Raw genomic sequence first — 12664 nt, 5'->3', positions numbered from 1 at the left:
CATCAACGTGTTTGTCAATAATTTACCTGATTTTAGAAATTGTTCATACGTAGAGCATGCTCTTGCGTATCAAATCAACTGAGAGATATAAACTCCGTATACAGGTGATGAAGGAATATTTCTGATAAGTAAGAGAAGTTGACTATAGAAAAGATAAATCGTCACGTTTCTAAACAGTATGATTCTATATTGGATTCCACAACTTCATAAAAATCCTTCCAATACAGATACAATGCAGGTTCCAGTAAATGTTCTACCATGTCTCCGTTTATTACTAATCACTAAAATATTAACAGTATTGCAGGAGAAACTAAGGAGTACTGTGCAACAGTATAATCGAAATCACGATTTAAAAACTTACGACTTTTCAACTTTATATACACAATCATCCCTGCAAAATTTAGATAAATCTACGACGTATTGTCAATTAACAATGTTTATTTCCAATTTTATGTCAAAGCAATATCGTGGTGAGCTTGAAATAAAAGATAACACAGGGACTGACACATTTGTTTCATATTTGAATTTCTATTTTACTAGAAAAAGACATTAATGGTAATCTAACAACAAAGCTTTATGATAAACTTCATGACTTTATCTTTAAAATCTTTATCTTCCCTTACCTGTGCAGGAATATACCCTGCATACGGGGTTTATATCTCTTAGTTGATTCGATACGCAAGAGCATGCTCTATATATTAACCATATTTAAAATAAGGTAGGTTATTGACAATAAAGTTGATGAAACAAGAATATCAGTGGAAGTTTGAAGCCATCATTTTGTAGGTTCTATGGTTGATACAATGGCATTGTTAGCAAATACAATATATCATTAAATCAAATACTGACTGACTTTTTTCATACTTATTGCTAGGCCATTATATTATACACCTAATTGTCAACGAATGTTTTCGTTATTTCCTGATCACGACAAGGAGCACAAGGCAGATGTGACCGGTCGACAGCGGATGCTCACTCCTCCATGGCACCTGGTCCCACCTCTGATGTTTTGGAGGTGCGTGTTTACTCTGTTTCAAAATTTATATAATTGTTTATTTGACTTTCAAGCTTGATTATGTTCCTTATTTCATATGTTTAGAATTTGAATAAACATTATAAAGTAAAAGTTTATCATGGATAAACTACGCAGTAAATTTTAAAGCATTTTGCTTAACTTTTATTAATGTGCATGAAGTTAAAACATTTAGCAGTATGTTATCAACAGGATGATCTTAATTGAGCTGCATTAAAATTAAATGATAAAATAAAAATAAATGTAAGTTATAAAATATCCCCTAAATTTAAGTTGTTGAAGCTATCCTATAAAAGGCTATCATTGCAGGCAGTGAGACACTGATATTTGCTCTGTCACGATGAAGTCCTGGATGCAACTTCTGAGCCTTGCAGCCATTTTAAGTTTTGCCCATGGATTTGATGTCTTGCAAAGGATGAAGAGAACAGTTGAAAGAAATGTCAAGGTATGATGCCACCCTAGGATTCTGAGGCAAAAAGATAGGCAATTCCTATGCTAGAGATATATACTTGTCATATGTTTTAAAATAACAAGGGACAATTATTAGATATTGTTGGGATGGTGGTGACGCCGAATTACTGGCGTCTGTATGTTGAATTATATATTCAATGTACATGTATAAAAAAATGTATTAAGTTAGGTGAGACAGACTCAGACGTATTATATGGACGACCTTATATACGTTATATTATCTTGTAAATATAGCCCTTTCATGAGGTCGATCCATAGATATATCGTCTTCACAGAAAAGTATATGGACCTCACACTTCGTGCTCGGTCGATATGCCTTTCTGTGAAGTCGATATATTTATGAGTTGACCAAATATACATTTAAATTATTTTTTTAAAAGAAATTAAGAAAACCAAACTTGAAATCAATAAGAACAAGTCACAAGTTTTCTCAGTCACGTTTTTTACACAGATTGAAAATGAAAAATAAGATCTTTATCCTAATTCTGTTTTTCTTTTTACCGATAGAGTAATTTAGGGAAAGTGATTTCAAGGTCTACATTTGTTTTATTATAATTTATGAAAAACATTTCTAATTCATTTTAATATAAAGGAGATTCTTATACAAGGTAATGATGCATCCAACCAATTTTTACAGAACATCATAATACTATAAAAAGGATTTTTTTTCAAAGCATCAGGTTAAATTAACTATTATAATAATATTGCGAAGACGCCGCTTTTGTAGTTTTAAAGATGATTTTTTTTTTTCATTTTTTAAGAAACATTAAGTCAATATGCTTTTCAAAATCTATAAATAGTAACACAAGTCTAAATGCTGTTATAAATAGATCATGTGATCAATTTTCAGCCAATCAGAAAACTTTGAATAATATGAAAATACATGTATACATATATGCACTTAGGTGAGACAGACGGGGACGTATGATATGGATTACCTGATATTTTTTACTTATGATACTTATTTATTTACGTAGGTGAGACAGACGGAGACGTATGATATGGATTACCTGATATTTACTTACGGTGACATTAACAAGGATGGGCTTCTGTCAGAAAGCGAGGTCAGAAAGCTCTTCAACTGTGGCACCTTCGCCCCCCACGTGAACGACATCATACTAAAACTACGGAACCCTGACGGATCCTTGTCTATGGACATCGCAGGTACGTAGTTCCCTCTGTATGCCTATCGATAAGGAATGTTGGTAATAATCTACATCGTTGCTTTTCATCAAGTTTCAGCATATTAAATTTTTCATAGATTTCCTACGTTTTTAAATACATGACTTGTTTGATTGCAAAACCTTTACTTCGTCAGGAAAGTAAATAAGTTATAAAGACTAATAGTACATTCAATTAGAAAATAATATTTAAAAGGGCTATGCTGGGTATTTCATTTCCAAATGATAAGTAAAAAAGGCTTCATAAAGAATAATAAAGACGTTACATTTGATAATTTTTTTTCAAAATATATAAGTATAACGTTATATATAATTTTAGTAATTTATTTAGGGATTCAAATTATGCTTAATGGCCTTAGGATGTGCAATAGGTTTAAATGTGTAATTTCATGGAATATGGTCCATTAACTTGAAGCATACGTGAATTAAGCCATTATTGATCAGAACCTATCTGTGCTGATTTACTAGAATTTACTAGATCTTTATCAATGTTTGAATTCAGAGTCATGTGAGTACTCTTTTATTTTGTAGCTTGGCGGGCAGTGAGGTTCACAGAGGCCGACATGAAGGATCTGACACGCTCTCCTTATGTGATTATTTTATCCAGGGATAATGAGTAAATTCTGTCATCTCCAAATAGATGAATAAAGATAACAAAACCATAACGAGTTTTTTCGATCTCTTCTTATTGTTAGAAAATTGTGGATAAATTTAGTAATAAAACAAAGACTTTACAATTGGTATGGAACATATCAACAAAATATGACCCTTTGATAAGTTATAGTTGCTAATATGTAATTATGGCAATCACAGAATTTACGAAATGCTGACTTCAAATGAGGTTTTGAACTTCTTGTACCATCAACTTATCTGTCAGTAGCCTATCTCGGTTTAAAAATTTGATCATTCTCCAAGCACGCTCTTGGGTATCAAAGTTTGGAGGCGTAAACACCGTATAGATGCAGGTAGTGATAGCGGAATGTTACTACATAGATAAGGTAAATTGAACGTGCAAAAGTTAATCATCTCGTTTGGCATACATATAACATATATTAGGTCCACCCCTATTGTCTAGGAGGGTTGAACCTCTGATAAGAGAGTTAACTTTCCTTGCAAAAAAATTAAATCTAGTATTATTCATAGCTTTTTCTCGAGTATTATAGTTCAGACCTTTAATTTAGCAGTCAGTTCACGCGAGTCTGATCTTATATATTCATTATCTCTTAAGGAAAGGTTTCTCAAATATCAATGGTTTGGTCTTTTCTCATATAATATTTTCTGTATTTAATGAAATACGTGAAGATGATGAACAACTATTGCTCTTTTTAAATGTAGAAACAATACAAATCCCCCAACAAGACTTAAAACAAGAACCCCTGAGAAATTTCAGAAGTAGGACCAAATATCTTGTAGGAGAAATCATCCCCTGTCGAGCGAAATGTAAAGACAGGTTAGCTAATAAAGGAGCAAAATGTAGTACAAATTGCGTTCCCATAGTTTGTAGAGAGATCTGCTCTCAATAAAATAGTCACTTACTGAAAATTCAGCACCCCTTTAAAACCAATTTCAGAGTATATACATGTGTATGTATAAAACAAGGGTGTTTTTCAAAAATATTCTTTTTTTTTCTGACAAAGCATGTGCAAGAGCAAGACATATTACTCTCTTTACACCTTGTTTAGAGCAATTTTCAAAACTGATATATAGAGAAAATGGAGGGAAGAAAATGCATGGTTTATATTTTTATCAGTATCATTCAACAAAACATTTATTTCTATGGGTACTTAGTACATGTATATTTTAAAATGTACGATATATCCAGTTTCTTTCTGCTATTTTACCTCTGTAAAAGGTTATAGAAGTATCCTATAAAATACGTACCAAAAAAAGCGAAGCTCAAACAGTATTCCTTGAATATTATCATTATAATAATAACAAAAATACCTTCGAGGAATAAAGTTATAAGATAGAAGAAGAAAAAAAAGGAGGTTTTATAGCGTATCCTAAAATTGAACTTCAGTCTATACGTTTTTATATATTCAAAATTCACTGTGTGGAAATAAATATATACAAGTAGTAGATTACATATCCTAAAGGTTTCAACCCTTGTTGGATCTTGTGAAAATTGATGCTTATTTTATCTTACCACTATTTTTGAAGTGTACATAAATATGTTTACCACAAATATTTCTCCATTGATTAAGTATTATCGACAATTTCACAATAACAGTTCAAAAGACAAACATCTTTATTGACGCGTATTGCACCTTGTGGCGGGTTTTTGTGGACCACCGGGTTAGATGGGGTTATATAAAACTCGTCCACACGGGACAGTGGGTTGTTTTTTTTTCACTAGATGCTGATTCGGGTGATTAAGATGCGCTGGGCGGTTATGATCGTGATAGCTTTGGTCTTCTCTGCTGAGGGACTGGTATTTAAGAAAAGAGATACAGCGAAAGCTGATTTAATGGTAAGTTTTTATCTTTATTTATGTTAAACAAGAAAAAAAAAATAAAAACAAAAATATCAGTATCATATCAATACGGTACATGACGTTAAAATTGAAAAAGTTGGCAATTGAGGTTAGCTGTGATTCCTTAGTCCAATTTGAAATTTGTAGAACCAATTGAAAAGAGAAAATGAGAAGCGTTCAACAGGATCCGACGTCCTTGACCTGCTGTTTCAGTTTGGCGACACAAACAAGGACAAAAGATTGGATGAAAAGGAGGTTCGAAGTTTATTTTGTGGCCAACTGTTCGCCTCCCAACTGAACGACATTGTGATTGCCCTTTTGTCACGTGACTCTGATCAAACTAATAGTCTAGATCTCAAAGGTAAACATTTTTTAGTTTATAAAAATTCAGTCTCATTACAATCAGGATTTTTGACACTCAAAAACATGCTCTACTTACGATCAATTCCTAAATGGAAACAATCTATTGACAAAGAAGTTGATGAATTACGGATATCAACTGGATCGATTAAAGTCATTATTTTGCAATAATTTCTGGTTGATACAATGACCTTGTCAGAAATACAATCTATCATTAATTTAAAATGCTACATGTATACCTGGTGTTTTTCAAACTAATTACACGGCCATTCTTTTCATGCTGAAATGTCTGCGTATCTTTCCGTTTGCCATATCATAACGACGGCCAAATGGCAGATGTGATAGGTCGAGAAAAAAGATGTTTACTCCTCCATGACACCTGATCCCACCTGTAATGATGTTGGAGGTCCGTGTTTGTTCTGCTCCCGATCTGTATTATTTAAATCAACTTTTGAACTTAAGGTAAGTCACTCCTGAAATTTGTTAAATCAAGGATTTTTTGAGAAGTATATTTTGGATAAGTATTCATAAAGTGTAACTCAAAATCGCAAAGAAAATAGGGGGTCAGTGTGCATCCTACTGATCTACGGTACATTTAAGTTGACCTTTTTGCACTTAAATTTTATATCTTTTGTTAATTACTTTGACCCTTATTATATTTGATCAGATGTAAGCATGGCAAAAAATATAATCTTATTTTACGTAAAATAGTTTGAATAATATTTATCATTAAACAAATCTTGCAAATTATTGCGCGTAAATTATTGTGTGACCTTTTTGCACTAAAAAAAAAACATATTTGGGGTATTAAAAAACTTAATAGGCAATAAAAAATTTTTTTATATCAAACTTTTTACGACTTAAGTGCTGATCAGTCACAAGTATCGAGTAGTTTAAAATAATGAAAGAAAAAGGTGGGGTCAGTGATTTTAATTTTGAAATATTTGTCAAAATATGTGATTTTCAGGCAAAAAATGGTGTAAATTTGATCTTGACTTCTTTAATATATTTTCATTTTTTGGAAAAGTTTGTTGAGGGAAGGTGTAAAACTTGGTCTAAAAATATAAATTAAGACCTATATTAAATATTTTTAGCAATATCAAAACGGAAAATATTCTCCGAGTAAAATTATGTGAGGCTAAATTTCCATTACATTAAATTTTATAAATGTGCAGATTTGCAGAATTATCTGCTAAATATCCTTCCACCAAAAGAAATAGTCCCTCATAAATCTTGCTTCTTTGTAGAATTTTGAAGAGTTTTTTCATTGAATGTTAAAAAATTTACATTGTTGAATTTAAATATGTTATAAAAATTGAATTTTAATAAGTAGTTTTGAAGTAAAAGCTTCTGCGTGAACTTTTCTAAAAAGCTGACGAGTGACTTACCTTAATTACACTTCGTTACCTTCATATTTCAACCTTTGATTCGCTCACATGAAATATGTGGAGATAACGAAAAATATTCGAGTTCAAAAGTTCATTAACATGTTACAGAATAGGAGCAGAACAAATACGAACCTCTAAAACATCAGTGGTGGGATCAGGTGCCATGGAGGAATGAGCATCCCTTGTCGAAAGGTCACATCAGCTGTGTGCTCCTAATCATGTTCGGGAAAAAAACGGGAAAATCCGTAGACAATTCAGTGTTTAAATAATGGACTAACAATTAGTATGAAAAATATCAGTCAGTATTTGACTTAATGGTACATTGTATTTGCTGACACGGTCATTGTATCGACCATAGAAGTTAAGAAATGATGAATACTTTATTCATAAACTCCATTTGGCCATGCGCTGACTAGAATCTTCCAGTATCTTGGAATTTAGCTACAAAATTATAGGTTCCAAAGAAATGTTTCCAAAGCCTGTCTTTAGGAACTCCGCATCTCTTTACTTTTAAAAAATGCGATTTAGACTTGATTTTTACGAAGCGTGTGATTATTCTCTACAGGTACTTTCAACTGACATTTTCCTGAATGTCAATTAAGTACTATACATATTTTCACTGACTGATTAAAATTTTAATGAATACTGATGTTGGGAAGGTCACCAGGACTTCTTCAGATCCAATGATTTGTCTTCATTATTTTTTGTTGTGTAACGACAAATGTGAGTGAAACTTGAATACAATGTCCTGAATCTCCCAATGAAGCGTATTACTCTTTAAACGCTGTTCTAATCAAACAATTGATTTGGTCCTACTAGTAGGTAGGTATTTCGTGTCAAAAAAAATCACTGTTTTGTCATGATGCTGTTTTAATTTTGATTACGTGTACATAATCGTCGCAACTAAGCCACGGGTTTTGTACATGTATTCATTCTATTTCCACAAACTTGGTTTTTGTGGAAATAGAATGGACACAAAACACGTGACTTGCAAATGATGGTGTACATAAGATTTAACATAATTTTGTCAGGAGCAACAATGCATTCGAGAGTCAAGTACATATTTTTTTTCAAAACAAAGTACAATCAAAGGTATCGTGCACATCACATCCGAATTTAAATAATTTTTTTTTAAACTACATTTTGTCCACGTTTTTATACTTTGAGCAGAGATGTTTCAAACTGTTGAAAAGGTGACACGAACATGTACTAGTAAATTAAATTTCTAAAAGATTTGTGAACATCTTTTTTTACAGTTTACGAGGGTTATCCCGTTAAATCGTGGACAAGTTGTCTAGTCTGAAAAATAATCATCACTGCGTTCTGAAAGTTTCACTACTTTTTAGTACGTATATTATAAATATACATAGCAAATTTCAAATAGATATATGCATAAATAAGCAAATTGTGATATATTATGTTATGTACTGTAGCGCCCTACGGCGCACGGATGATAACGTTGACGTGTCTGAAACAGCGTCACCTCATGTTTGCTAAAATAAAGTTGGATAAGCCCCACTTAAATTTAGAAATTTTATTGATTCACATACGTGAGTGTTTATTACCAGTTAAGGAACCAATGCGGCACACTCATGCAATCTTCTGAATATTTATGAGCAAGTTACGGACAGTATTCTCACCATCAGTCAACTAAATGAAAATCTCATATCGACGGTCGACAGTGACAGCGTCTTTTACTATTACAATGGCAGTCTGTCCGGATGTTTTGTACTATCTGGGGACTCAATCAAGAAGACTTCGCTAAGAAAACGTCCATTTTATTTGTATACTAAAATCTGGTGATATTTTTCATATTTTCGTTCTTCCGTATTCATTTAAAGTCTTTTAAAGTGTCATTAAAACATCCTAATCTAACTGAACTGCTCTCCGGTGCGCCGTAACGTCATGAAACGTCGCCATTTTTCGTGTATTGTGTATACAACTTTTCCATTTCGAATGCTCGGGAAACAGCCAAAATTTAACCAAATGCCAAGAAATTTTCAAAAAGACGATAGAATTGATTAAGGAATCGAATTAGGATAATTTTCATCCTAATCTTATGTATTGAAAACTTTTATTACGAATTAATACTTGTATATTCTCTAATACAACCTTGTTATTTTTACCGTGCGCCGTAGGACCGTACCTTGTGCACATTCAAGCATAATAAAATCTTTATTTTTGTATATATATTATCAAAAACATTATGATACACTTAAATATGATGAATAAACATTTACTGAAAATTTCAGCTTAGTGCACCCATTACTTTTCGAGAAAAACGCTTTGTCCACGATTTTACGGGACAACCCTCGTACAGGGAAAGTCTTCACAGTGTACATGCTATGATGTGTTTTTTTAAATTTCAGAATGGCGATCAATTGTGTTTACGGAAGCCGAGTGGCAAACATTCCAAAATTCTCCCTATCTCAACATCGTTGCCTAGTTACGAGGAATAAATGAATTGTAATAAGTCTTCTTGGTTATAAACCAATAAAGTAATTCTGAGTTCATGTATATGTGATTTTTTTTTAATTGTATGAATAAATAACATTCATTTAAAGATATAAAAAAAAAACTGAAGGAAAAATATTGGAAATACTTGTAAGTCAAAAGTATTTGACTTGAAATACAAAAGGTTAACCTAAGATAATGAACGAGTTATCGGCCTAAAACTTTTTTTTTTAATTATATAAACAATACAAATCTGTAAAAAGGGCATAAAATACAGACCCATTTTAGAGATGGGATCATGTGTCTAGAACTAAGGAGTTGTCATCACCTGTTGACCAGTCACACACGCAATGAGCCCTATGAATTGACCTAGGATACATTCCTTAGTCATTACTAGTCAAACCTACACTTATTAATATAATTGCCAGTCATATATGTTAGAATACAAATTTAAGTAACATCATCAGCTCATAATTTTTTTTCTTCTTAATTTGCCTTTTTTTTATATACATTTCTATTGAATATATGCATGTATATATTTATATTTTTCAATATTATGTAGCTAATATTTACTTGTACATTTATGACTTTGATCTTTGTATTATGGAGAGGACTTATATAGGCAGTGCCTGCTGCCCGATCCTATTATCTTAATTCATAATAAAGTATTGTTTAAATTTAAACCTACATGTAGTATAGCATGAAACAAGACAGCCAAAATACGACCAAACGATAGGTCATATCTGCTAACAATATACTCAGTAATATATAGCACAGATTTTTCGAAAAGCAAACTTTATTTTGGAAATACTTTTACATCAACTTATTTATGAGTAGCGTATCTCGATTTTAAAAAATTATCGCCATCAGAGCAGCTCTTAAGTAGGAAGTTAGATGAGAAGGATATGGAGATAACGAACAGTATTCAATATCAAAGTCCATATAACAATACAAAATAGGAACAGAGCAAACACGGACCTCCAAAACATCATAAGTTGGATCAGGTGTCATAAGGAGTGAGCATCCCGTCGACCAGTCACACCCGCCGTGTGCTCCTTGTCATGATCGTGAAATAACGGAAAAATCCGTCGTCAGTTCGGTGTATAAATAATGGACTAACAATAGTATGAAAAACGTCAGTCAGCATTTGACTCAATGATAAATTGTATTTGCTGACAATGTCATTGTATCGACCACAGAACTTACAAAATATTGAGTTTAAACGAAACTGCTGCTATTCTTGTTTCATCAACTTACCTCGTTTTAAAAATTGTTCATACGTAGAGCATGCTTTTGCGTATCGAATCAACTGTATATACTCCGTATGTAGGTGATGAAGATATATTGCTGCATAAGTAAGGGAAGTTGACGATAGGAAAGTTAAAGTCGTCACGTTTATCATATAGCTTGGTTGTTAGGCTACCGTTAACGTCTTTTTTGAGTAAAATATCCAAGTATGAAACAGATGTGTCAGAGTCTGTGGTATCTTTTATCTCAAGCTCTCCTGGATACATCGTATCGACGTAGGAATGGAAACTACCATTGTTAATTGACAATACGTTGTCGATATATCTGAAAGTCGAGGTTGAAGGCCACAGCAAGTGTTTCCTTCTTTTCACGCATAAGATTTTGCATAAATTCTGCTTCATATGAATACAAAAATAGGTCTGCTAATAACGGAGCCCAATTGGTACCCATGGGAATTCCAGTAGATTGTTGGAAGACCTGGTCTCCAAAAACCACATAGATATTGTCAATCAGAAACTCAAGCAACTTCTTGATGTCAACTTCAGAGTACTTGTGTGTGCAATCAGAATCTGTTTTAACAAAATAATTTTGCAAATGAGTTCCATTTTTATTGAAAAAGCAGTTGTCAATGATATCAAAAAGCCTGGATTTTAATTTTATCGTGGGGAATGGTTGTGTAAAAAGTTGAAAAGTCGTAAGTTTTAAGCTGTTGATTTTGGTGAAATTTTGTAATTTCAAATCGTCCAAACGTGCCTTGAATTTTTTAAGTATCCGCATCTTATTTACATCACTTTTTGAAAATATTATTGCACGGTATTTTTGAAGTTTTTCCTTCACTACTGTCATATCTTAGTGAGGAGTAACGAAAGAGGCTTGGTTGAACATTTACTGGAACCCGCAATGTATCTTTGTTTGTAAAGGATTCTTATGAAGTTTCGGAATCCAATATATATAAGGTAGTTCAAATTCATTTCGGCTCTGTGGAATATTAAAAATACTCAAAACTGACATATGATTTTGAAGAATTTCTTCCTTAGAAAGAGAAGTATGAGTATAAGTAGGATTACTACTTGTATAATTAAATCCATATTCTTTTAGAATACAATTTATATAATGAGCCTTACAAACGAAGACAATGTTGCTACCTGCTTTGTCGGCAGGGACCAGTACGTGCTGATCATGTAATCTATCTAATTCTTTTTTCACTTCTGGTTTATTGAACACAGAAGGATAGATGGTTTTCATACTGCCCGTGATAAAATTTGTTTTCAAGTTAATTAAAACTATAATTTTGATATCTCATTTAAAGTGTGACAGTGTAAAGTTTATAAAAATTACATCTTGAATTTCATGTACATACTGTATACTTCGTTTTGTGTTCATACATGTAAACATCATACGTAGCTATAGGTGATAGGGGGTATTATTATGTACATAAAGATGTAAAAGCTGAAGTCATCTCGTTTATCAAACAATTTGGTTGTTGGTTTGCCCTTATTTTCTTATCCTCTATAGTAAGTAAACCATTCAAATATGAAACAGATGACGTAGACATTGAAGGGTCTCACTGGGATATATCGAGTGGACGTTCGAAGAAAAACAACTATCGTTGTTTTATTTTCTTAAATGTCGACGGTATACATCTGAATGTCGAATGAGGTACCAAAGCAAGTGTTATCCACTTCTCACGCAGAAGTTTTTGAATAAATTCTGCTTCTACGCAATATAAAAACAGATTAGATTGATAAAAAGAAGTACAATTCCTGTCCTTTGGAATTCCAACAGTTACAGTGTAGTTATTTTGGTCCTCATCATCAGAGTAAGATTTAGCGGAGTAATTTTCCTGATGAACAATTTTTTTCAAGTTCCATTTATATTGAAGATGTCCATGATATGAAACAGACTAGATTTTAATTTATAGTTAGTAATGTTGAAAATCTTATGTTGTTTTGAATATTTTAATATTCCTAACAACCAAAATGAATTTGAATTACCATATCTATATTGGATTCCGGAACTTCATAAAAATTCTTACAAACAATGATACATTGCGAGT

The 12664-nt window shown here is 32.3% G+C and overlaps 2 protein-coding genes across 2 annotated transcripts; both read left to right on the top strand.

Moving 5' to 3' along the window:
* Positions 1 to 1321: 1321 nt before the first annotated feature.
* On the top strand, positions 1322 to 3344 carry LOC134234540 (uncharacterized). Its single transcript, XM_062716628.1, has 3 exons — positions 1322 to 1478; positions 2482 to 2668; positions 3217 to 3344. The coding sequence occupies exons 1-3, from the start codon at positions 1374 to 1376 to the stop codon at positions 3303 to 3305; spliced, it is 381 nt and encodes a 126-aa protein (XP_062572612.1). The 5' UTR covers positions 1322 to 1373; the 3' UTR covers positions 3306 to 3344.
* Positions 3345 to 4870: 1526 nt separating this feature from the next.
* On the top strand, positions 4871 to 9417 carry LOC134234539 (uncharacterized). The gene is made up of 3 exons (XM_062716627.1): positions 4871 to 5155; positions 5306 to 5519; positions 9276 to 9417. The coding sequence occupies exons 1-3, from the start codon at positions 5042 to 5044 to the stop codon at positions 9350 to 9352; spliced, it is 405 nt and encodes a 134-aa protein (XP_062572611.1). The 5' UTR covers positions 4871 to 5041; the 3' UTR covers positions 9353 to 9417.
* The last annotated feature ends 3247 nt before the right edge of the window (positions 9418 to 12664 follow it).

Source organism: Saccostrea cucullata, unplaced genomic scaffold (genome assembly GCF_032062105.1).
Source record: "Saccostrea cucullata isolate Sc308-1 unplaced genomic scaffold, CSIRO_AGI_Scuc_v1 ctg173, whole genome shotgun sequence".
Taxonomy (NCBI): Eukaryota; Metazoa; Mollusca; class Bivalvia; order Ostreida; family Ostreidae; genus Saccostrea; species Saccostrea cuccullata.
This window is presented reverse-complemented; position numbering and strand designations above follow the sequence as displayed.

Bases quoted from the DNA above. Each gene is read 5' to 3' on its own strand.
- LOC134234540 (XM_062716628.1), top strand. From the start codon at position 1,374: ATGAAGTCCTGGATGCAACTTCTGAGCCTTGCAGCCATTTTAAGTTTT. The intron at 1,479-2,481 runs GTATGATGCCAC...TTATTTACGTAG, and splicing joins CAGTTGAAAGAAATGTCAAG to GTGAGACAGACGGAGACGTA. The intron at 2,669-3,216 runs GTACGTAGTTCC...TTTATTTTGTAG, and splicing joins CTTGTCTATGGACATCGCAG to CTTGGCGGGCAGTGAGGTTC.
- LOC134234539 (XM_062716627.1), top strand. From the start codon at position 5,042: ATGCTGATTCGGGTGATTAAGATGCGCTGGGCGGTTATGATCGTGATA. The intron at 5,156-5,305 runs GTAAGTTTTTAT...TGAAATTTGTAG, and splicing joins CAGCGAAAGCTGATTTAATG to AACCAATTGAAAAGAGAAAA. The intron at 5,520-9,275 runs GTAAACATTTTT...TTTAAATTTCAG, and splicing joins TAATAGTCTAGATCTCAAAG to AATGGCGATCAATTGTGTTT.